A 26148-nucleotide genomic window follows, 5' to 3' on the forward strand; every position below is an offset into this window, starting at 1 on the left:
GCCCCAGTGGTCCCGAGTCTCCAGTGAGCCCCAGTGGTCCAGAGTCTCCAGTGAGCCCCAGTGGTCCAGAGTCTCCAGTGAGCCCCAGTGGTCCCAGAGTCTCCAGTAAGCCCCAGTGGCCCAGAGTCTCCAGTAATACTCTATCTCTCCAGTGAACCCAGTGCTTGTGTTTTTAGTGATCCTCTGTCTCCAGTGACCCCAGTACTCCTGATACTCCAGAAAAAACACACAATACAAATATTATAAATTGAGCTGCAGTTTAGTGAGTAAAATAACTATTTGATCCCCAAGCAAAACACGGCTTACTACTTGGTGGAGAAACCCTTGTCGACAAACACAGAGGAAAGACATTTCTTGTAGTTGGTTACCAGGCTAGCACATATCTCAGGAGGGATTTTGGTCCACTCTTCTTTACAGATCTTCTACAAATCCTTAAGGTTTCTTGGCTGGCTCTTGGCAACTTGAAGTTTCAGCTTCCTCCATACATTTTCTATAGGGTGAAGGTCTGGAGACTGGCAAGGACACTCCATGACCTTACTGTGCTTCTTGAGCCACTCCTTTGTTGCCTTGGTAGTATGCTTTGAGTCATTATCATGCTGGAAGAGCCATGCACAACCCATCATCAGTGTTCTGTCTGAGGGAAGAAGGTTCTCATCCAAGATTTTACAATACATGTCCCTGTCTATTGGCCCCTCAATGTGGCAAAATCGACCTGTACCTTTAGCAAAGAAACAGCCACAAAGCATAACGTTTCCACCTCCGTGCTTGACTGTAAGGATGGCGTTCTTAGGGTCATAGTCAACATTTTTTTTCCTCCAAACAGGGCAAGTCGAGTTAATGCCAAAGAGCTACATTTTGGTCTCATTTGACCACCGCACTTTCTCCCATTCCTTCTCTGAATCATTTAGATGTTCATTTTGTAAACTTCAGACGGGCCTGTACATGTGCCTTCTTGAGGAGGGAGACCTTGCGGGCGCTGCAGGATTTTAATCCATGAAGGTGTATTGTGTTACCAATGTTTTTTTTAGCGATTGTGGTCCCAGCTGCCTTGAGATCATTCACAAGCTCCATCCGTGTAGTTCTGGGCTGATTCCTCACTTTTCTCATGATCATCCTTATCTCCTGAGGCGAAATCTTGCATGGAACTCAAGACTGAGAGCGATTGATGGTTATTTTGTATTTCTTCCATTTGCGAATAATCACGTCAACAGTCGTCTCCTTCTCATCAAGCTTCTTGCTGATGATCTTGTGGCCCATTCCAGCCTTGTACAGGTCTACAATCGTGTACCTGACCTCCTTTGAAAGCTCTTTGGTCTTGCCCATGATGGTGGTGAGGTTTGAATGGAAGAAAGATTCTGTGGACAGGTGTTTTTAGACACATAACGAGTAGTCGTTAGGAGCACCTTCTTAAATTGACATGACTAATTTGTGTACCACATGAGCACATCTGTGGGAGCCAGAATTATTTCTGGTTGGTAGGGGAGCAAATACTTATTTTACTCATTGAACTGCAACTCAATTTATAACAAATGTTTTTATGTGTTTTTTTTCTGGATTTTTAGTTGATATTCTGTCGCTATCATTTAAAGTTCACCTATGATAAAAATTATAGACCCTTCATAAGTGGTCAATCTTACAAAATCTGCAGGGGATCAAATAATTATTTTTCCTCACTGTATAAGTGATCACTTATCGAAAAATCCTTCCACAGCTGTTATAGCTGGTACCAAGCTTGGTTTAACAATGATTTCTTTTTATGAGGTAGTAAGTAAAACCTTGGACAGAGGGGTGGCGGTGGAGGTGATATACTTGGATTTTGAAAAAGCGTTTGACACAGTTCCACACACACGGCTCATGTGTAAGGTAAAGTCTACAGGTTTGGAAATATCAGTTTGTAAATGGATAGAAAACTTGCTAAAAGACAGAATTCAGAGAGTAGTGGTTAATGATTCTTACTCTGAATGGTCTAAGGTTTTCAGTGGTGTACCCCACGGTTCAGTGTTGGGACCTTAACTTTTTATTATCTTTATAAATTATATTGGGTCTGGGATTAAAAGTACCATTTCCGTCTTTGCAGATGACACCAAGCTATGCAGTGGAATAACGTCCTTACAGGATGTCTCCAATTTACAAGCCGACCTCAATGCACTGTTTAATTGGGCAACTGTGTGGCAAATACGGTTTAATGTTGATAGATGTAAAGTTATGCACTTGGGGGGGGGGGGGGGGGGGGCTAAGAATATGCATGCATCATACATACTAGGGGGGAGTACAACAGTTTACAAATGTTTTTTCTGGATTTTTGGTTGATATTCTGTCTCTATCATTTAACCGATTGCCGGCCAGCCGCCGTCATACTGCGGGCAGGTAGGCACAATCCCGCGAACCGTAGTAGCTATATGTCGGCTCGCGGGAGCGGGATAGAAGGCCCGTGCAGCGGGGGTGCCAATGCTGGTGGCTCCCTGACTAGAGGAAGTGACAGATCCTGCTTCCTAGCTAATAGGAACACACACTCAGTCATTCCTCTCAGAACAAAACATGAATTTGTGTGTTTACACGAGCATTGGCACCCCCGATCACAAAGTTTTAAAACGTCCCATGTACATTAGGCCTAAGGACAATAGTTTTGCACTGAAAGCAGCTGTATTTACAGCACTGAAAAGCACAATGCAATAAGTGAGCCAAGGTCACCATAGCACATCAGACTGGATAGCGGACATTGTTGACTTTGCTGGGAGGTGACGGGAAATCAGATTAGACAATAAGATTCTTCAGTCTGGAAGCGCCTCTTCTAAACAACATCCTTCTATTGACTCCTGTCTCTTGTGTAGCAGTCCCAGGTCTTACAGAAGAGGTGATTAATGAGCATCTTCCCCCTCCTGCCCGTCACGGTACAGGTGTCGTCTCATCCCTCTTTTCGTGTGACACCACAGAGTCAGAGTTTATCTGGTAGAGGAGAATGAGGTGTCAGGTCCACCACGAGTGCCATTAATCCTGTCTGAGTGAAACCATGATTCATGAAACCTATTACTTTAATTATCTTATCTCTGGCACCACCAGCAGCCTATGTTTAAAGGCCATTTAAAGTGGCAAAGTCCAGACTCTGTAGGGGCAGCTGACTCTCAGGAATTACGGGGCGGTAGCATTGTGACAGGTAAGATGACCTTAACGCCCACTGGCTCATTGATGCTAAAATCGGCCAAACCGTAATAAACAAAACAAAGTCATGCGTATGTCTGGTCTGAATCTGTTTACGGGAAGAAAGGGGATGAGGTTAAAACCCAACTCCATGCCAAACCACCACCCCCCCCACCCAAAAAAAAGAGGGTCCATTTTCCACTCATCCTCCCCTACACTTAGCTAACCTGTCTCCAGTAGAGGAGGCCAATGGTCTAAAGCGACTATTCCCTCTCTTTCATGAGCAATTTTTGTGCCTGTCCCTTGTATGATGTCCCTCCTAGGTGCTGCTGAATCTCAAAATGATCAGTTGTGGCAGCCTATGGACAGGGTCTAAGTCACAACGAGGTGACATGGACATTGTGGACTGGACCTTCCGACACTAGAGAAAAGACCTAGGACCTGGCCTGACACATGACTATAGAATTAGGCAAGTAAACAGGGCTTTTGGCCGGAGGGCCTGGTCATTGTATTGCACAATGGCCTCCTTTTTCACTCTCCTCTCCACTTTCCCTTCCTCACTTTTTATTTATTTTATTTGTGTGTGTTTGTCACGTTTGTCACTGCACGTTTTGATGAGTAGGGTGTCGGTCCTCGGACCTATCCTGAAAGTCTTGTGGGAGGGCGGACATAGGCCTTCTGGCTTGGTCCAACCTCTATTGGGGGGCCTACCTTCGGGTAAGCCCCATAGTACCAAGTACCTAGGAGGTTCTGTTTTCGGCAGTCCTCCCGGGGAAAGGAGGTCTTCCGGCTTCGGCTGGAAGACCACTGAGGAGTCTGGTACCTCAGTCCCTGTCTGGAGCCTAACGCCCCGGGGGATCAGGGTATGGTCCTTCCTAGTGGAGGACATCAGACACCCGTCTGCACTTTTTAGTGTGTCACTCTTTATGTGTGTGCACTTTTTTTATGCACCGGGTGGAAGTTTTTTGGGTGTGTTTTGCACGCCATGGGCTTTTTCAATCGAAAAAAAACCAGGGCCTTTACTTAAGATTTCTTTTTATAAGAAAGTTAAAGTTGACCTCCAGGTTAAAAGACTACACTGCAAGGGTCAAAAGCTAGTCTAGTGGACATGGAGGAGCATACTTACTTGATCCTCCATGCTGCAGGACTGGTCCTGGGAACTTCCTTTATCCTGTGCTCTGTCAGATGTAGGTCCTCTGATGTCAAGACTGATGCACAGGAAACCGTTGTCCCCTACTCAAATAACATGGAAAGTCTCCAATGGCAATCTGTCCCCTGGTTGAAAGTCTCCAACCCTCTGTTTCCAGCGGTGGCTCCAACAGTGATGTGTCTATACCATGATTGAAAGTTTCCAACTGTCTGTCCCCATAAGTGGCTCCAACAGCAATGAGTCTATCCTCTGGTTAAAAGTCTACAACCCCATGTCCCCACAAGTGGCTCCAACAGTGATGTGTACATCTCCTGGTTGAAAGTCCCCAATCCTCTGTTTCCAATGGTGGCTCCAAAAATGTGTCTATATCCTAGTTGAAAGCTTCCAACCAGCTGTTCCCACAAGTGCCTCCAACGGTGATGTGTCCATCCCCTTGTTGAAAATCTACAACCCTTGGTCCCCACAAGTGGTCCCCTAACAGTGATGGGTCTATCCCCCTGGTAGAAAGTCTCCAACAATAAGGTGTCTATACCCTGGTTACATTTCCAAATCTCTGTCCCCACAGGTGGACCCAACGGTGATGTGTCCATCCCTTGGTTGAAACTCTATAACCCTCTGACCCCACAAGTGGCTCCACCGGTGGGGTGTCTATCCCCTGGTTGAAAGTCTCCAACCTCCTGTCCCCAAAGGTGCCTCCAACAGCGATGTGTCTATCCCCTTGTTGCAGCGCTATTTCTAGGTGCAAATCTGCCCCATCTGCTAACCAAAATGCAGAATTCGGCCAAGGCATACTTACAAAACACCAGACAGCAAACAGAAGTTTTACACAATGCACTGTCCCTAAATCTGCAACGTGTTGGTCCTTTGTAGACTTTGATACTCAAATCTTAACTCCAGCTTTGTACAGGCTCCTTCCACTGTACTGAAATTTCTTACTCTGATTTCACCGCACACAGCTTTTAACGTGTACATTAGAAGCTGCAGAAAGTCCGAGCCCACCTCATTTACTGGCTAGAGGGTATCCAGCATCATCTGGCCTTTTCCTCCCCAAACTGTCACTGACCTGCCCCTTTTATTCATTGGCCATTAATACGTCTCTTGGTTTGGGCAAAAAAATAAAAATAAAAAATAGGATCTGGTAACTTACAATGAACTGCTCGATATCTCTTTCCAGGCCCATGTTTGGCAGATCCGGCATCATGTGAGATACAACTTTAAACCCGGCGTCTTTGGACATGTGGAACGACTCGCACACCGCTTTCACTGTGTGACCCCTGAGAAAGGAAGAAAATAAGAACATTTACATCAACAGTCGTACATTTCAGATCTGGTCTTCTACTTACAGATGGAACGAAATTAGTACAAGATCACATGGGCATTCTGATACATGGCGCTTTTTGTTTTAGAGAAAACCGCATCACTTTTTTGCCTTTAATGAACAGAGCTTGTCCTCACTGACACACAGGAATGGAAAATAAACATTCTACTTCCTAAAGTATTGCAAGTAAACATGCTACTATTAACTCTAGACCAATGGGCTCCCCTCTGGTGGGACCTACAGATTGCTCTGCGCTCAAATAAATGCCTGGTGTATTACACCACATTCTGCACATACTAGCAGCCCTTATACCTTCTACACGCCACTCGTCTATACTGACCACCTTCATAACAACTTATCTCCTCTCTTACCTACACTGACCACCTTTAAAATGTCTCATCTCCTCTCCTGCCTATACTGACCTCCTTCATAACGTCTCAACTCCTCTCCTGCACACACTGCCTGGTAATATCCTCTACACTCCTCTCCTGCCCATGCTGCTATAACCTCTGCTCGCCCCTCCTGCTTGTGCGGTCATACTCTGCTCTTCTCCACTCAAGTACAAGCTGTCATAATGTTTGCTCTGCTCTCCATTCCTACCCATACTGCCATACCCTCTGCTTTCCTGCACATCCGGTCAAACTCTTCGCTCTCCTGCACATCCGGTCCTACTCTCTGCTCTCTTCTCCTGCACATCCTGTCCTACTCTCTGCTCTCTTCTCCTGCATGTCCGGTCATACTCTCTGCTCTCCTCTCCGGAACGTCTTGTCATACTCTGCTTTTCTCCACTCTCCTTTCCTGAATATCCTCTCATACCCTCTGCTCTTCACCACACTCTGTCATATCCTCGGTTCTCATCCACACTCTTCTCCTGTACATCCTGTCATACTCTCTGCTCTCCTGCACATCCTTGCTCTCTTCTTGCAAATGTGGTCATATTCTTTTCTCTCCTCCACTCTTCTATCCTGCACATGCTGTTATAATCTCTGCTCTCCTGTACATCTTGTCATACTCTCTTCTCTCTTCCTATACATGCGGTCATACTCTCTGCTCTCCTCTCCTGCACATCCTGTCCTATGCTATGCTTTTTTTTACTCTCCTCTCTTGCGCATCCTCTCATACTGTCTGCACTTCACCACACTCAATCACATTCTCTGTTCTCATTCACACACTATTCTCCGCTCTCCTCTACATCCTCTCATACTCCTCTACTTTCCTCTCCGGCAAATCTGTCATACTATATGATCTCCTCTCTTGCACATCCTCTGATACTTTGCCCACCTCTGCTGCACATTTGGTCATATTCTCTGCTCTCCTCGCCTACACAAGCTGGCATAATCTCTGCTCTCTTCCACTCCCCTCTCCTGCACATGCTGTTATACTTTCTGCTCTCCTCTCCTGCAAATGCTGTCAAACTCTCTGCTCTCCCCCACTGCACATGCTGTCGCAATCCTCTGCTGCTCATGTCCTATTTGGTCCTATTCTTCTCACTGATCACCAATGTAAGGGACAATCTTTCCACTGATCACCAACGTAAGGCACATTCTTCCCACTGATCACCAATGTAAGGGACATTCTTCCCACTGATCACCAATGTAAGGGACATTCTTCCCACTGATCACCAATGTAAGGAACATTCTTCCCACTGATCACCAATGTAAGGGACATTCTTCTCACTGAACACCAATGTAAGGGACATTCTTCCCACTGATCACCAATGTAAGAGACATTCTTCCCACTGATCACCAATGTAAGAGACATTCTTCCCACTGACCACTAATGTAAGGGACGTTCTTCCCACTGACCAATTTAAGGAGCATTCTTCCCACTGACCACCAATGTAAGGAGCATTCTTCCCACTGACCACCAATGTAAGGGACATTCTTCCCACTGATCACCAATGTAAGGAGCATTCTTCCCACTGACCACCAATGTAAGGAGCATTCTTCCCACTGACCATCAATCGATGGAACATTCTTCCTACTGATCACCAATATAAGGAACATTTTTCCACTGACCACCAATGTGAGGAGCATTCCTGCCGATTCTGACATTCCCTATCCTTTTATTTTTTCTTATATCTGAATTTAATGTTAACGCCAACATGCTGTACATGTAGACATGATTGGCAGGGGTCCCAGAGATGTAAGGAGCATTCTTCCCACTGACCACCAATGTATGGGACATTCTTCCCAGTGACCACCAATGTAAGGGAAATTCTTCACACTGATCACCAATGTAAGGAACATTCTTCCCACTGATCACCAATGTAAGGAACATTCTTCCCACTGATCACCAATGTAAGGAACATTCTTCCCACTGATCACCAATGTAAGGAACATTCTTCCCACTGATCACCAATGTAAGGGACATTCTTCCCACTGATCACCAATGTAAGGGACATTCTTCCCACTGATCACCAATGTAAGGGACATTCTTCCCACTGATCACCAATGTAAGGAACATTCTTCCCACTGATCACCAATGTAAGGAACATTCTTCCCACTGATCACCAATGTAAGGGACATTCTTCCCACTGATCACCAATGCAAGGAACATTCTTCCCACTGATCACCAATGTAAGGGACATTCTTCCCACTGATCACCAATGTAAGGGACATTCTTCCCACTGATCACCATTGTAAGGAGCATTCTTCCCACTGATCACCAATGTAAGGAGCATTCTTCCCACTGATCACCAATGTAAGGAACATTCTTCCCACTGATCACCAATGTAAGGGACATTCTTCTCACTGATCACCAATGTAAGGAACATTCTTCTCACTGATCACCAATGTAAGGAACATTCTTCCCACTGATCACCAATGTAAGGAGCATTCTTCCCTCCGATCACCAATGAGTACATTTTAGAAGGGGTTCCTGAGACTTTAAGGGTTCCTCCTGGGTAAAAAGGTTGAAAAAGGCTGGGGTACTAGATTTATTTGTTTTTTTACCTAATAAAACAAGGCCATGATTATTCCCAAGGGTGTTGTCAAGGTTAACCTTTCATGTTATGTTGCAGACAATGAAAAGCCCATTAATATATATGCTCAATGTCTATACTCTCTCTTTCTCAATCAATATCTACAATCACCCGTCACCAACAGTCATTATGTGATTGAAAACAAGCTTTCTATCGGACTAAGCATGGAACGTTAATGATGCGGGGCTCTATATGCGATCATGCATTTACAGTAACCTCCATCTCTCTAGACATCTACTGCAGCTGGTTTGCGAAATTAGTATGTGCTGATGCTTTAGAGGAGTGCTAAAAGCAGAAAGACTTGTGCATGTACAAGGGGCCAACACCAAAAATATATTGCCAACCTTATGGTTTTTAATCCCCGTGTTTCAAATATTTTTAGTCAAACTGCAGACATGATAGAGGAGATGGTCAGAGACTGCAGACATGATACAGGAGACGGTTAGAGACTGCAGACATGATACAGGAAACGGTCAGAGACTGCAGACATGATACAGGAGCCGGTCAGAGACTGCAGACATGATACAGGAGCCGGTCAGAGACTGCAGACATGATACAGGACCGGTCAGAGACTGCAGACATGATACAGGAGCCGGTCAGAGACTGCAGACATGACACAGGAGAGGGTCAGAGACTGCAGACATGACACAGGAGAGGGTCAGAGACTGCAGACATGACACAGGAGAGGGTCAGAGACTGCAGACATGACACAGGAGAGGGTCAGAGACTGCAGACATGACACAGGAGAGGGTCAGAGACTGCAGACATGACACAGGAGAGGGTCAGAGACTGCAGACATGACACAGGAGAGGGTCAGAGACTGCAGACATGACACAGGAGAGGGTCAGAGACTGCAGACATGACACAGGAGAGGGTCAGAGACTGCAGACATGACACAGGAGACGGTCAGAGACTGCAGACATGAGATGGTCAGATACTGCAAACATGATTTAGGAGATGATGTAGCGATGCCACGCAAAGCGTGTTGGTGTCTCTAGTAACCGCCCTCCCCATTCACAACTTCATGTGCAGGCTCTGCAATGGTGTAGAATATGAAAGAAAACAGCTGAATGGCCGCACTCCGAATAACACCTTTTATTTGTGGCAAAACAGTGTAGAAGATTCAAAATTGCTTACATCATGGTGATGAAAAGTATAGATGGACTTGATACAGGAGTGGGTCAGAGGCTGCAGACATGAGACAGGAGACGGTCAGAGACTGCAGACATGACAGAGCAGATGGTCAGAGACTGCAGACATGAGACAGCAGATGGTCAGAGACTGCAGACATGAGACAGCAGATGGTCAGAGACTGCAGCCCTGAGATAGGAGATGGCCAGATACTGCAGACATGAGATGGTCAGATACTGCAAACATGATTTAGGAGATGATGTAGCGATGCCACGCAAAGCGTGTTGGTGTCTCTAGTAACCGCCCTCCCCATTCACAACTTCATGTGCAGGCTCTGCAATGGTGTAGAATATGAAAGAAAACAGCTGAATGGCCGCACTCCGAATAACACCTTTTATTTGTGGCAAAACAGTGTAGAAGATTCAAAATTGCTTACATCATGGTGATGAAAAGTATAGATGGACTTGATACAGGAGTGGGTCAGAGGCTGCAGACATGAGACAGGAGACGGTCAGAGACTGCAGACATGACAGAGCAGATGGTCAGAGACTGCAGACATGAGACAGCAGATGGTCAGAGACTGCAGACATGAGACAGCAGATGGTCAGAGACTGCAGACATGAGACAGCAGATGGTCAGAGACTGCAGCCATGATACAGGAGATGGTCAGAGACTGCAGACATGATACAGGAGATGGTCAGAGAGTGCAGACATGAGACAGGAGATGGTCAGAGACTGCAGACATGAGATAGGAGATGGCCAGATACTGCAGACATGATACAGGAGATGGTCAGAGACTGCAGACATGAGACAGGAGATGGCCAGATACTGCAGACATGAGATAGGAGATGGCCAGATACTGCAGACATGATACAGGAGATGGTCAGAGACTGCAGACATGACACAGGAGAGGGTCAGAGACTGCAGACATGACACAGGAGAGGGTCAGAGACTGCAGACATGACACAGGAGAGGGTCAGAGACTGCAGACATGACACAGGAGAGGGTCAGAGACTGCAGACATGACACAGGAGAGGGTCAGAGACTGCAGACATGACACAGGAGAGGGTCAGAGACTGCAGACATGACACAGGAGAGGGTCAGAGACTGCAGACATGACACAGGAGAGGGTCAGAGACTGCAGACATGACACAGGAGAGGGTCAGAGACTGCAGACATGACACAGGAGACGGTCAGAGACTGCAGACATGACACAGGAGACGGTCAGAGACTGCAGACATGAGATGGTCAGATACTGCAAACATGATTTAGGAGATGATGTAGCGATGCCACGCAAAGCGTGTTGGTGTCTCTAGTAACCGCCCTCCCCATTCACAACTTCATGTGCAGGCTCTGCAATGGTGTAGAATATGAAAGAAAACAGCTGAATGGCCGCACTCCGAATAACACCTTTTATTTGTGGCAAAACAGTGTAGAAGATTCAAAATTGCTTACATCATGGTGATGAAAAGTATAGATGGACTTGATACAGGAGTGGGTCAGAGGCTGCAGACATGACAGAGCAGATGGTCAGAGACTGCAGACATGAGACAGCAGATGGTCAGAGACTGCAGACATGAGACAGCAGATGGTCAGAGACTGCAGCCCTGAGATAGGAGATGGCCAGATACTGCAGACATGATACAGGAGATGGTCAGAGACTGCAGACATGATACAGGAGATGGTCAGAGAGTGCAGACATGAGACAGGAGATGGTCAGAGACTGCAGACATGAGATAGGAGATGGCCAGATACTGCAGACATGATACAGGAGATGGTCAGAGACTGCAGACATGAGACAGAAGATGGCCAGATACTGCAGACATGAGATAGGAGATGGCCAGATACTGCAGACATGATACAGGAGATGGTCAGAGACTGCAGACATGATACAGGAGATGGTCAGAGACTGCAGACATGAGACAGGAGATGGTCAGAGTGCAGACATGAGACAGGAGATGGTCAGAGAGTGCAGACATGAGACAGGAGATGGTCAGAGAGTGCAGACATGAGACAGGAGATGGTCAGAGAGTGTGAACGTGATATAAAAGTTGATGGAGAATGGAGACATGCTTCAGGAGACAGTTATAGGCTTGAGAGACCTTACAGGAGACTGCTAGGAATCATTGCTATTACAACCCAAATTGATGCTTCCACACAGCCCCCTTAAAATTACATTGTGTCACATCTGATATTTCTTTCAGCAAGATCTATTAGAAAAGAGAATCATAGAGGAGAGAAAAAAACACAGAAATGGGGGGGAAAAAAAAAAAAGAAGAAAAAAATATAACACTGAAAGTAAAAAGACCGAGCCGTTTAACCGTCATTATAAAAGTTTTCCTTCACTGTCTTGAGGAAGCACCCAAGGAGAACTCAGACTGCTGTCTTCAGAGGCCCAGAGGGTCCCACAATATGTGCCGAAGGGCTGCATAAGGCCCCGCAGGATGCAGGTAGGCCAACAGGGCACAAAGCCATCATGCTTTTTTGGAAAGTCAGCTCATCTACCCCCATTACAAATACATCATTTGGCAGCCCTTTGTTCTGAGGAGACCAATGTAGATGTCCTATTACTTTTATGAGAACAGCCCTACCGTGATGAGAACTTAACCCATACGCATAGTACTTTCCTCGTGACTACAGAGTCCTATTTTCTATATAAAAGCCATTCTCCTAACTATCACTGTAATATTAATAAAACCAATAAACAATTTTTCGCTTTTAAAAAAGACCAGAAATTGCGCCGTGAAGCCAAATTGCCTCTCATTTAATTAGGCCAATTACCCTGAAAATGCAGAACGAGAGATGGAATGCATCACTGGAAGAGGCACAAAACAATGGGATACGAATTGCTTTAACTGATGGACATGGCCGCCCCGTACTGTTTGGCTTTTACCCAGACAAAGACACTCAACAATAATGACCGCTGCCACCCACAACGCTTCCAACGCATATTCCTGATTGGTAATTGAGAAGTGGAACTTTCCTACCAACTGATTATCATCAAAACAAATGCTTTAGACTCTAGAGGTAAGCATTAGGGCTTAACTCCATGAAAGGCAAATGTTGTCCAAGTAAAAAAAACAAAAAAACAAAAACAAAAAAAAAAAAAAAGAGTTGTGTATTCTTCCTAGCATCTCAATGAACTTTGCGCATTTATTCCAGATCCGAGCTGTAATCCAGTGGGAAACTTCCTGTAATAAGGACCGCTCACTGTTATGACTGTCATCTCCCTAGTTTCATGGAATGTGAGGGGGTTGCAGAGCCCTCTTAGGAAGACTATGGTTTCCTCCACATTGCGAAAATATTGTCCTGCAATAATCGGCCTCCAAGAGATACATCTTACGAAGGAGAAGGCATCTCACCGCTCCAGGAGCACACATGCAGGCTGTAAACTGTCTCTTCGGATGGAAAGCCACAGGTGCTGGCTATTACCACTAGCAACAAACGAAAAACAAGCTCTGGACTGCCGCACTCTTCAGGAGACCACTTTCTTTTATTGGAAAATCACAGCTCCACAAACACAGCGAACAAGGAAAAATTGCTGACGTTTCGCACGAAACATCAGCAATTTTTCCTGGTTCGCTGTGTTTGTGGAGCTGTGATGTGATTTTCCAATAAAAGAAAGTGGTCTCCTGAAGAGTGCGGCAGTCCAGAGCTTGTTTTTCGTCTATCTTACGAAGGATACTTGTTGCTGTTTAAAGGAAAACCTGGATAAGGCAGACGTATCACTCCACTTACACGTCCTACACCAGGGATATGCAATTAGCGGACCTCCAGCTGTTGCAAAACTACAAGTCCCATCATGCCTCTGCCTCTGGGTGTCATGCTTGTGGCTGTTAGAATCTTGCTGTACCTCATGGGACTTGTAGTTCTGCAACAGCTGGAGTTCCGCTAATTGCATATCCCTGTCCTACACCATGGGTGTGAGTGTTTTGATACACAACTAACTCATGTTATAGACCAGCCTTTCTCAACCTTTTTAACAGAGGAACCCTTGAAATAACTTTCTGGGCTCAAGGATCCCCTGCTACATTTACTATATCCACAAGTCATGATACATTATTGTGATGGTCAGTGGGAAGAATGCTCCTTACACTTGTGGTATTGGGAAGAATTCCCTCCTTATAAATAGCTAAAAAGATCAATGGTGTCAGTGGGAACTTCTCAGAGAGACAGAAATTACTCATTGCTCAAGGAAACCCTAGAAACTTCTAGAGGAACCCGATGGTTCCATGGAACCCTGGTTGAGAAACCTTGTTTTAGACACTGAAGACCAGACTGCTTGGTAACACAAATTGCTAATCAGCCAATCGCATGGCAGCAAATCAATGCATTTAGGCATCTAGACATGGTGAAGAGGACCGGGTGCCGCAAATTAGGGGGCTGTCAGTCAGGGGGGTGTTTAATCTGAGATGAGATTGCAGCAGGGCCGTCATAATGAGGGGCGCCCCTGCAATTTCTCAGCTTTGTAAGCAATGCATCAGAAGTGCATCGGGTCGGCAGGGGGGCTGCCTGTCTCCCCCAGTTATCCAATCGGGCAGGCTGTCCAGGTAGCTGGAGTTGGTGGGCGAAGCCAGGGGGGTGGCTGCCTCCTCCACTCCTCCCAACGACTCGCTCACTGGTTGATTCTGGAGGAGAAAGAAGAGCACACAGGAGCTGCGAGTGTCTGTATCGGCAGCTATGCTGTAAGGGAGTACATTGTCGCTGTATACTGCCCTAACCTGCCCCTATAAAGCCCTAACCTGCCCCTATAATACCCTATACAGTCCTAACCTGCCCCTATAATACTCTAACCTTCATAAATTCAGCTGCAGTCACGGCAAATAACACACGGCCGCTCAAAAGAAGCTCCTGCTCATTTCTAAGCGTCACGATTCGCGACCTGAGATTTTGTCGGGGGGTGGCAGAAATAGGATCCACCCTGGGTGCCAAATGCCCTAGGTACGCCCTTGTGCTTAGCAAAACCCTGTATGGGTATGTTGTACCCTTTAAGAGCCCCCGGGGGAGGAGGGGGCGCTGCACAGCAGGGGACCTGATGCGCATGTAAACACACAAATCCCTGTTCTGTCAGGGGAGAAGAGACATATTGTTTGTTCCTATTTAGTAGGAACAATGATATATCTCTTCCTCTAGTAAGTCCTATCCCCATACAGTTAGAAACACTAACTCTGGAACAGTTAACCCCTTAATCAACCCCTAGTGTTAACCCCCTCCTTGCCAGTGACATTTACACAGGAAATCAGTGCATTTTTATAACACTGATCGCTGTATAAATGTCTATGGTCCCAAAAATGTGTCAAAAGTGTCCGATCTGTCCATCGCAATGTCGCAGTACCGCAAAAAAATGCAGATCACTGATAATACTAGTAAAAAAAATTTTTTTAAATGCCATAAATCACACAAGTCCCGTCCCCATATGTAAACGCCGTTCAAACCACACATGTGAGGTATCGCCGCGTGCGTTAGAGCGTGTGCAACAATTTTAGCACTAGAACTCTTCTAACTCTAAACTGGTAATCTGTAAATATTTCCAAAGCGTCGCCTATAGAGATTTTCAAGTACCGAAGTTTAGCACCATTCCATGAGTGTGCGCAATTTTAAAGCGTGACATGTCGGGTATCTAGTTACTGGGCGCAACATCATCTTTCACATTATACAAAAAAATTGGGCTAATTTTACTGTTTTATTTTTTAATTCATGAAGCCGTTCTTTTTTCAAAAAAAGAAAAGGCGTTTGAAAAATTATTGCGCAAATACCGTGCGAGATAAAAAGTTGCAATGACCGCAATTTTAATCCCCAGGGTGTCTGCCAAAAAAAAAACATATATAATGTTTGGGGGTTCTGAGTAATGTTCTAGCAAGAAAAAAAAATGATGATTTTTTACAGGCGAGAAGTGCCAGAATAGGCCCGGTATTAAAGTGGAAGGGCATGCTCGCCAGATACTGTAGTCTGTAGGTGAATGGCAGCTGGCCATTTTAAGTCCTTTTACAGAATCTTCCAGCTTGACTGTCATTATCCAGTAAATTCTTCAAATTTCTGCTACTTAAAAAAGGTACAATTTTTCAACAATAGCCCAGGTGCTCCGACAATTTATAGCAGCTTATTAATTAAACTGGAGAATGTCCGTCCTCTGCTCCTTGGTTCTTCAGTATAGTTGAGGGGCGCTTGACATTTTGCAGGAAAAAGTAACGGATCAGACAAATGTCCCCCCTTCCAAATTACAGAGATTGAGAAAGGTTATTGCTGAGCTGAAGGAATAACGAAGGTATAATGATTCTCTTCTGAGAAGGGTCAGTAATGCTCATTTACTCATAAGGACTTTGCATGCATTCTCTTATGAGTCGTGACACTCAAACTGAACTTTGATTAAAAGTAAAGAAGAGCTGAAAGAGAGACGTCTGAAATAATTCCCGAGTATCAGACTTCTTAACCACTTGAGCCCCCGGGCTTTTTTTTTTTTTTTTTCTAACAGCTAATTTTTTTGTAACAGCTAATTAATACAAACTATTGACATTTTTTAGTTTTTATTGAGAACAAAAAATAAATAAATCAAAACAAATGAATTACCGTGAAGTTTTTCCTAAGGCAACAGTTGTGATAAATATATGGGGGTGCATAAATTAAATTACACAAAATATTATCAAATCTGCTGGTTAAAATATCACATTAGTGTGATTTTAATGCTACAAAGCATGCAGAGGAAAAGAAAAATGGTTTGTATAAATTGTTAGTTTAATATTAAACCCAAAACCAATATTCCCACCGGAACTCCCGGCTGTCATTTTGACAGCTGGGAATTGCCAACAAGTGTAATGTGGAGGGGCAGAAGGGTAGGATATACTACAAATGCCCTGTCTGCTTTAAAGTGGTAATAAATCCCAAACCACACAAACTCCTGGCTGTCAGTTTGACAGCTGGGAATTGCTAAAAAAAAGTACAATGGGGAGGAGCAACAGAAGGGTAGGAAATACTAAAAATGCCCCGTCTACTTTAAAGCAGTAAATAAATCCAAAATCAGTACCGTATTTATCGGCGTATAACACGCACTTTTTCCCCCTTAAAATCGGGGGAAAGTCGTGGGTGCGTGTTATACGCCGATCCCCACTGTCTGAGTCTAGAAGACCGAGCGCCGCCGAAAAAGACCGAGCCGACTGCTCGGCTCCGCTCGTAGTCCCGCCTCCCTGCTGTTTCTGGAGCGAGCGCTGCCGAAAAAGACTGAGCCGACTGTACTGTGTACTGTACTTGCCCATACTGGGCGGGACTGCAAGCCGAGCCAAGCCGAATACACAGTAGAGTCGGCTCAGTCTTTTTCGGCAGCGCTCGCTCCAGAAATAGCAGGGAGGCAGGGCTACGAGCGGAGCCGAGCAGACGGCTCTGTCTTTTTCGGCGGCGCTCGCTCGGTCTGTCTCGGCGGCGGGATACTTAAACATGGGCAAGGCTGCAAACGGCGCTGGGCAAACTGGAAAGGACATTGGCAAGCTGCAAATGACACTCTGCAAGGCTGCAAACAGCGCTGGGCAAGCTGCAAATGATGCTGGGCAAGCTGCAAATGACACTGATCATTCTGCAATGATGGACAAGGCTGCAGATGCACACTGATAAGGCTGCATTGACGGGCATTTAAATGTACGTTTTTTTTTCCTTAAACTTCCCTCCTAAAGCTTTTTTCCTTAAAATGCCCTCCTAAACTTGGGGTGCGTGTTATACGCCGGTGCGTGTTATACCCCGATAAATACGGTATTTACCAAGCAACTGCTGCCAGTCACTTTGACAGCTGGGAATTCAGAATGCTTTATTAACCCCACAAGGAAATTATTGAACCCAAAAGGGAGATAATTCAGTTGCAAAAAATTGCCAACAAATACAATGGGGAGGGGCAGATGGGTAGGATATACTACAAAAAATGGCCTGTCTACTTTTTTTTTTTTATTACATTTTTCATTAGCATACAAAATTAGCCCATGCAGGCCAAAATTTTGCCCACGCAGGGGCAGTTCTTCTGATGCGGCAACATACAGCAACAGGGCACAACATACATAACATACAACATAAACAAACTAACTTATACTATAACCCCAATAAGGGGAGAGGTTCAGTTCAGGAGAATCTGTGCTCAAATTGGTACCAACAGGATAACGCAACATGAGAGTAGTTGGGTCAATATACTAACAGACTAGAGATATAGTGTTAATCTAGGAATTGGTTACTGCATCAGCTGCTGTGGTATTATCATCTAGCCAACAGGTCCATACCTTTTCAAATTTTTGTGGACAACCCCTGTCCGAGTAGGTGGCTTTATACAGGGGTAAACTGGCATTCACTAGGCTTTTCTAGAATCTGACAGAGGGGGGAGAAGATTGTTTCCATTTCATCATAATGGCCTTACGAGCATAGTACAATAGCAGCGACATGAGTATTTTCCTGGCTATGAGCATTGACAGTTGTTCCACCAGCCCCAGCAGACAATATTTAGGATCATAAGGAACTTGAATCTTAGTGGCCTTAGCAATCACCTGGAGTACTTCTTTCCAATAATGTTCGATTGCTGGGCAAACCCCAAAAATGTGGAAAAGATCACCCGGTTGGTAGGAGCAATGCCAGCACACCGGAGAATGCGCCGGCGAAAATCTGCTGCAGCCTGTGAAGCGTGTAGTGAGCTCTATGCACAATTTTGTATTGGACCAGTTTGTCCCTAGCTAAGACCAGAGGGGAGAAGGTAAAGTCCCAAATCTCCCTCCAGTCGTCCTCATCCAGCTCCGGTATGTTCCCCGCCCATTTCCTGTGGAGGGGGACAACTTGGGGCTGGCAGCAACCAGCAGGGACCCGTAGAGCTGAGATGTGGGTTTCTCCAAGTCTTTCATCCGAAGGGTGGATCCGAGCTCAGAGTATGCCAATTCAACTGATTGGCCTAAGAACTGACACCTGTAGGTACCGTATTTATCGGCGTATAACACGCACATTTTTCCCCTTAAAATCAGGGGAAAATCATGGGTGCATGTTATACGCCGATCCCCCCGCTGATCTGCGCTGTCTGTGGAGCGCCGCCGACATTTACCGAGCTGAGCCGAGTGTACTATGTACTCGGCTCCGCTCTCAGTCACGCTCAGTCCCGCCTCCTAGCCTTTACGTCCCGCCATTGGCCCGGTGTTGTGTCCATCACAGGAGCCAGGACAAGGGGTGGGACGGGGGCGTTACTGCGAGCAGAGCCGAGTAGCCGAGTACCCTCGGCTCGGCTCGGTCTATGTCGGCGGCGGGAGGAGCCGAAGATCGGCGGCGGGTGGAGCAAAAGATTTTGGCGGCGGCGGTAAAGTTAAAACTAACCATGCTGCAATTTTGGGAAAGGCTGCAGGGGGACAGTGGAAGGCTGCAGGGGGACAGTGGAAGGCTGCAGGGGGACAATGGAAGGCTGCATTGATGGGCATTTAAAATGTAAGGTTTTTTCCTTAAACTTCCCTCCTAAACTTGGGGTGCGTGTTATACGCCGGCACGTGTTATACGCCGATAAATATAAGCGATTTGAAAATACCTAAAACGGGCCCGTGCAGGCACATTAAATGTGGTGTGTAAAATGTGAAAGGGGTGAGCTCTCTGTTGGTGATAACATGCTCAAGGGTCAGTATTTTGTATTTGGCCCAGGCCAGTGGATCCAGGATGGTATTGAACTGTGATAGGTTAGGGTTCAGCCACTGGGGGGGGTGGTGTGTGAGACAAGGAGTTTGGCTGGGGTGCCCTCAGCGCCTCACCCACCTTCCATTCCCGCATAGTGGTACGCATAGAAGGAGTTAGATGGTGAGGCGTTTTAGGCTCCCTGAATAGTAACCCCTTCAAGGCCTCCAGAGACCTCACTATAGCCGCCTCCAGCACCACCGCAGAGTTGGTCAGGTCTGGCTGCAACCACCAATGGGCGGTCACAAGCTGAGTGGCCAAGAAATACTTGTGGCAATCAGGGAGAGATCTGTTCAGTAACACCTCCTGTATTAGTGTGTCCCCACTCTGGATGAAGCAGGTGAAGGCAAATCTCTCCACTGGGACACAGATGCTAAAAAACTGACAGGAGTTCTAACTAGGGATGGGCCGAAAATCCCCTGGTTTGGTTTGTACCAGAAGACATCGAACAGGCAAAAAGTTCTAGCGAACATGAAAACCCTATTAAAGGCCAGAAACATGAAAAATCCTAATTGTAAAGGCTTATATGCAGGTTTTCGCCATGAAAAGTGTATAGGGACACGCATCAATGCAAAAAAATGTTTTTTCAGGAGCAGTGATTTTAATATTGCTGAAAGGCTGAAGGGAGATGAAAATGAAATATTCCTTTAAATATCGTGCGGGGGTGTCCCCGTAGTCTGCCTGTAAAGTGGCGCACCTGTGCAAAAAAAACAAACAAAAAAACGTAATTTGCTTGCGGCTGTAATGTATTGCTGGCTCCTGAAAATATAGATAAAAAGTCTATGAACAAAAACAGTGTCCATACCAGGCCCATCGCTTTTAGGGGGAACTCCACGCTAAAATAAACAAAATTTGGTGTGGGGTTCCCCCTCCAAAATCCATACCAGACCTTTATCCGAGCATGCAGCCTGGACACGAACAAACACCCCCCCCTCCATACCAGGCTACATGCCCTCAACTTGGGGGATGGGTGCCTTAAAGCAGGGGGGCTGTGCGCTGCACCCTTACTCCAAAGCACCTTGTCTCCATGTTGATGGGGGTAAGGGCCTCTTCTTGACAATCCTGGCCAGTGGTTATCGGGGTCTGCGGGGGGAGGGGCTTACTGGAATCTGGAGGCCTCTTAACAAGGGGGCCCCCAGATCCCATGCATCTTTAAAAAAAAGTGCCAAAAGGGACAGTTTTTGACATTTTTTTTTTATTTTTTTAAATAAAGGAAAATTGTTTCTCAATCGCGCCGCCCGACGGACCCGAAAAACAGAAAAAAAAAAAAAAAAAACTCTGCCTCAATGGGAGGCCTCCCGTCAACTGCTGTCAGCTGTTATATAGGCAAGGACGGGGCCACTCGTTGATAAACGGATGACCACGCCCCCTCTGACATCACATGACATGGAGGGGAAGAGAGAGCCGGCTGGATGATCAGAGTGCGGGGAACATCGCTGTAACAGCTTTCATTTCAATTGCCGTCACATAGAGCCACGCCTCCTAGTCCCTGGACTGATATAGACAGATAACTCGTTCAATCGTGTGACGTGTATCAAAGTTCTCAGACCAGGAGGTGGGGATGTATGTGATAGCGAGTGGCGAAAACACACAGAGATTGAAATGAAAGCTGTAACAGCGATGTTCCTCGGCGCTGTGATCATCCAGCCAGCAATCCTCTGCCTTAGAAACGTCTTGCCTCTGTGCTTGTCAACAAGGGTTTCTCCACCAAGTACCAAGGTTTGGAGACTGGTTAGGCCACTCCATGACCTTAATGTGCTTCTTCTTGAGCCACTAAGCATGGATCATTAAGAAGCACATTAACCACTTACCGACCGCCGCACGACGATGTACGCACCTTTTTTGAAGAGGGATATCTCGGTAACGGCAGCAGCTGCTGCTGCCACAACCGAGGTATCCATATCTTCAGACGGCAGTTCGGCAAACGATTATGGTGGTTTCTGTGGCAGATTTGCCGCGAGATCACAGTCATCAATGGAGGGAGAGGGGCCCACCCCTCCCGCCGCTTACCGGAGCCGTGGCTGGGTATGGAGACGAGTAAGGCTGTCTCCATACCATAGCAGGGCGGAAGTGACATTTTGACGTCACTTCCGCCCATACGTCTTGAAAGGCACATTTTTCTCTTGTCCTTTTTTCAAATGACATTTTTATTTTTTATTTTTTTATTGCATTTAAGACCAAATATGAGATGTGAGGCCTTTTGACCCCAGATCTCAACATTTAGGAGGACCTATCATGCTTTTTTCTATTACAAGGGATATTTACATTCCTTGTAATAGGAATAAAAGTGACGCAAATTATTTTATTTTTTTTAAACTGTGTCAAAATAAATAAAACAAAAAATAAATAAATACGATTTTTTTTTTTAAAGCGCCGGTGCCGATGAGCTCGTGCGCAGAAGCAAACGCATATATGAGTAGCGCCCGCATATGAAAACGATGGTTAAAACACACATGTGAGCGATCGTTAAGAGTGAGAGAAATAATTCTAGCCCTAGACCTCCACTGTAACTCAAAAAATGCAAATACCAAACCAAAGTGTAGCGCTTAACAAAGTTATGAATAGTCTAGTTAGTGCATCATCATACAGTTTAACCAAAACACCTTAAGTGTGACAATTCTTGAAAACTTGCATAGAAATAAAAATACAGTCCAAACGAATAAAAATAAATTAAAAGTCTCTATGTGAGGAGTTGATCCAGTCCAAACGTGAAATACAGGTCACCATCCACCTTCTTAAATGAGACTAGCATGCAGGCACCCTGTGATGTTCCCGTCACCTTTAGAATTAAAGGCTTACCGGATAGTATGGATCCAAACGAATCTATATTCGAAGGATCATACAAGCTTATGACTTAGAAGCCAAAATTTGCAGGTGTAGATTTTCAAGGAAGTATCAACTCAGACTCCTCATAAAGTTGTCCCAAATGTAACCAAAGAAATCAAGCGCTTAATCCATAAAAACAGTGCTACAGCAGTAGTCCCGACGCGTTTCGTCCTCTACAGACGTCATCTGGGGTAGCACTACACTGTAGCATCATCACTTATATAGCAAACAGTCAATTTGGGCGAGAATTCCATCTGCCTGTGTCACCGCGTGTCATTTCCGGTTTAAGATGGCGCCCGGCGTGCGTTCCACGCCTCATTACAATGTTACAGCATGTATCAGCAGACAGACCATGCCCAAACATGTGTAAAATAAACCAATAAATGAAAACTAGGTTGGCCCAAACATTAGAAACATACCCAACGTAAAAATTAGCCAGACGTCATTATGACGTCATAATGTCATTAACCCTCCCTGTCGCCCATCATTTTTTCACAATCTAACAGGTTTTTATCCTTGCAAAAAATGTGTGGTATGTCAGTTTAATATAGCTGGGAGACATAAAACAACTGAGTTTGTATCAACAACAACTAATAGAACACATACTATAAAATCATTTTGTACCTGTAGTACCCGGTATGTAGTATATCTGATCACTTGCCCGTGTGGTAAACAATATGTGGGGAGGACGACAAGGACGTTTGCGATTAGAGTGGGGGAACACATAGCCTTAATAAAGAGTAAGGTCTCTAAACACACTGTCCCGAGACACTATAGGGAACATCATAACAGTGACCCAACAGGTACCCAATTTTTAGCTATTGACAAATATACACCTCCGTGGAGGGGGGGTGCTATGACTCGGGGTGTTTCCAGATTAGAAACCTACTGGATATATTTGATTCGTTCTTACTCGCCATTTGGTTTGAACATAGAATGGGATATTAATGCCTTCATTAATAATGGTTAATATGCACATTGATAATATTTTATTTTAGTGCTTTATTTTAATTTGTTTATCTGTTTTAACATTTTTTGATTTTTTGATTTTTATGTAAGTGGCAGCCTTTCTATTATTGCTGTTTATGTTATACTAATAATATTGGTCTTGGGACAGAATTCTATCTGCCTTAGGTGCTATCAGTACTTGTCACAGTGCATGTCCGGGCATGTGTTGTGTCGGTGCTGATATATATTTTGTATAAAGATTGTTTTAAAAACATCTTTTCATTACATATACATAATCGTTCCCATCCCATACTTATTAGTATGGGTGTACTTAAATGTACATCCCCTCTAGGATGTATGGTCCGGCGTATGTTTACATATGTCCCACTTGACACCGGAGATGATGTATTTTCATTACATCACTTCCTGTTGTCGGATACATCCTGGCCGGATGTGATGTACCTTCCGTTCACGTCACTTCCGATGTTCGACGCTCTCCGATGGGTTGTGACGTATTTCCTCTTACGCCGCCCCTTGCGTCGGACGTGCGTGTGGTGCTGGTGCTTCCGGTACGCGGTGCGTTCCATCGCCGCTTGCCTGTGTCACCGCGTGTCATTTCCGGTTTAAGATGGCGCCCGGCGTGCGTTCCACGCCTCATTACAATGTTACAGCATGTATCAGCAGACAGACCATGCCCAAACATGTGTAAAATAAACCAATAAATGAAAACTAGGTTGGCCCAAACATTAGAAACATACCCAACGTAAAAATTAGCCAGACGTTGTGATTTATTCCACTCTGTAATACCGTTAGTAGTGTTTCCGGGTCATGATTAAACGCATAAGGGGCATGGGTACGGATCCAATCATTATCATACCCAGCCACCTATGCCGACAAAGCCACACCCACCACAGGGAGGCACCAACACAGTGGGCGTGTCGTACATAGAGAGCACTGATGCCTCCGTCAAGCGGCGATGGAACGCACCGCGTACCGGAAGCACCAGCACCACACGCACGTCCGACGCAAGGGGCGGCGTAAGAGGAAATACGTCACAACCCATCGGAGAGCGTCGAACATCGGAAGTGACGTGAACGGAAGGTACATCACATCCGGCCAGGATGTATCCGACAACAGGAAGTGATGTAATGAAAATACATCATCTCCGGTGTCAAGTGGGACATATGTAAACATACGCCGGACCATACATCCTAGAGGGGATGTACATTTAAGTACACCCATACTAATAAGTATGGGATGGGAACGATTATGTATATGTAATGAAAAGATGTTTTTAAAACAATCTTTATACAAAATATATATCAGCACCGACACAACACATGCCCGGACATGCACTGTGACAAGTACTGATAGCACCTAAGGCAGATAGAATTCTGTCCCAAGACCAATATTATTAGTATAACATAAACAGCAATAATAGAAAGGCTGCCACTTACATAAAAATCAAAAAAATCAAAAAATGTTAAAACAGATAAACAAATTAAAATAAAGCACTAAAATAAAATATTATCAATGTGCATATTAACCATTATTAATGAAGGCATTAATATCCCATTCTATGTTCAAACCAAATGGCGAGTAAGAACGAATCAAATATATCCAGTAGGTTTCTAATCTGGAAACACCCCGAGTCATAGCACCCCCCCTCCACGGAGGTGTATATTTGTCAATAGCTAAAAATTGGGTACCTGTTGGGTCACTGTTATGATGTTCCCTATAGTGTCTCGGGACAGTGTGTTTAGAGACCTTACTCTTTATTAAGGCTATGTGTTCCCCCACTCTAATCGCAAACGTCCTTGTCGTCCTCCCCACATATTGTTTACCACACGGGCAAGTGATCAGATATACTACATACCGGGTACTACAGGTACAAAATGATTTTATAGTATGTGTTCTATTAGTTGTTGTTGATACAAACTCAGTTGTTTTATGTCTCCCAGCTATATTAAACTGACATACCACACATTTTTTGCAAGGATAAAAACCTGTTAGATTGTGAAAAAATGATGGGCGACAGGGAGGGTTAATGACATTGGGAGCAATGAAATTCCGTAGAGAGGGTGCTCCCCTAAAAAGTACTTTCGCCCGTTCAGGTAACTTTAAATTGAGGACTGGATCACTTCTTAATACGTCCCAATGTTTATTAATGATGGTCTTGATTTGTTTATGCTGTACCGAAAAGGATGTAAGCATAGACCACCTATAAGTGTCCACAGGATCGTGACGGGCTTTCTCAATCACTAGGCTCTCCCTGTTAGTGTTAATAACCTTCTGTATCTCTACATCAAGAACCATAGCATCATATCCCTTGTCTTCAAATTTTTGTTTTAGGATTCCTGCCTGTGTCCTAAACGTATCAAGGTCCGTGCAATTCCTACGCAATCGTAGAAACTGACTGCGTGGTATCGAACTCAACCATGATCTATGGTGGCAGCTGTCAAGGGGAATAAAACTATTCCTATCAGTCGGTTTGAAATGCGTTTTGAACACAAATTTATTGTCTACTAATTCGATCTCTAAATCAAGAAAATTTATCCTAGAAAGGCTCATTTCAAATGACAGAGAAATCCCCCTATCGTTATTGTTCAAATTCTTAAAGAATTCAGTCAATGAATCAAATGAGCCATTCCATAGGAGGAGGATGTCGTCTATATACCTGGCCCACAGGACCAAAGAGGGGTTCCCCTGGGCATAGACGACATCCTCCTCCCACTTAGCCATGAATAAATTAGCAAGACTGGGGGCAAATTTGGCCCCCATTGCTACACCCCGTTGTTGTAAATAATACTTGTTGTTAAACCAAAAATAGTTATGTTCCATGGCAAATTCTAAAAGTTCTATGAGGTAATCACATTGGAATGATGCCAAAGAGTCCTCGCAATCTAAAAAGTATCGGACAGCATCTATACCCATTCCCTGAGGTATGCAAGTATAGAGGGACGCTACGTCAGCTGTAGCTATAATACA

General features: G+C 45.0%; 1 protein-coding gene across 1 annotated transcript in view; it reads right to left on the minus strand.

The window, feature by feature from the left end:
- Positions 1-26148, minus strand: part of ELP3 (elongator acetyltransferase complex subunit 3) — a 200674-nt gene that overhangs the window by 76762 nt on the left and 97764 nt on the right. Inside the window, exon 9 of the mRNA XM_077489256.1 lies at positions 5436-5562. Coding sequence (XP_077345382.1) covers positions 5436-5562 — 127 coding nt within the window. The remainder of the gene's footprint in view (positions 1-5435; positions 5563-26148) is intronic.

This window comes from Lithobates pipiens, unplaced genomic scaffold (genome assembly GCF_037356315.1).
Source record: "Lithobates pipiens isolate NorthernLeopardFrog02 unplaced genomic scaffold, aLitPip1_a1.2 Scaffold_18, whole genome shotgun sequence".
NCBI lineage: Eukaryota > Metazoa > Chordata > Amphibia > Anura > Ranidae > Lithobates > Lithobates pipiens.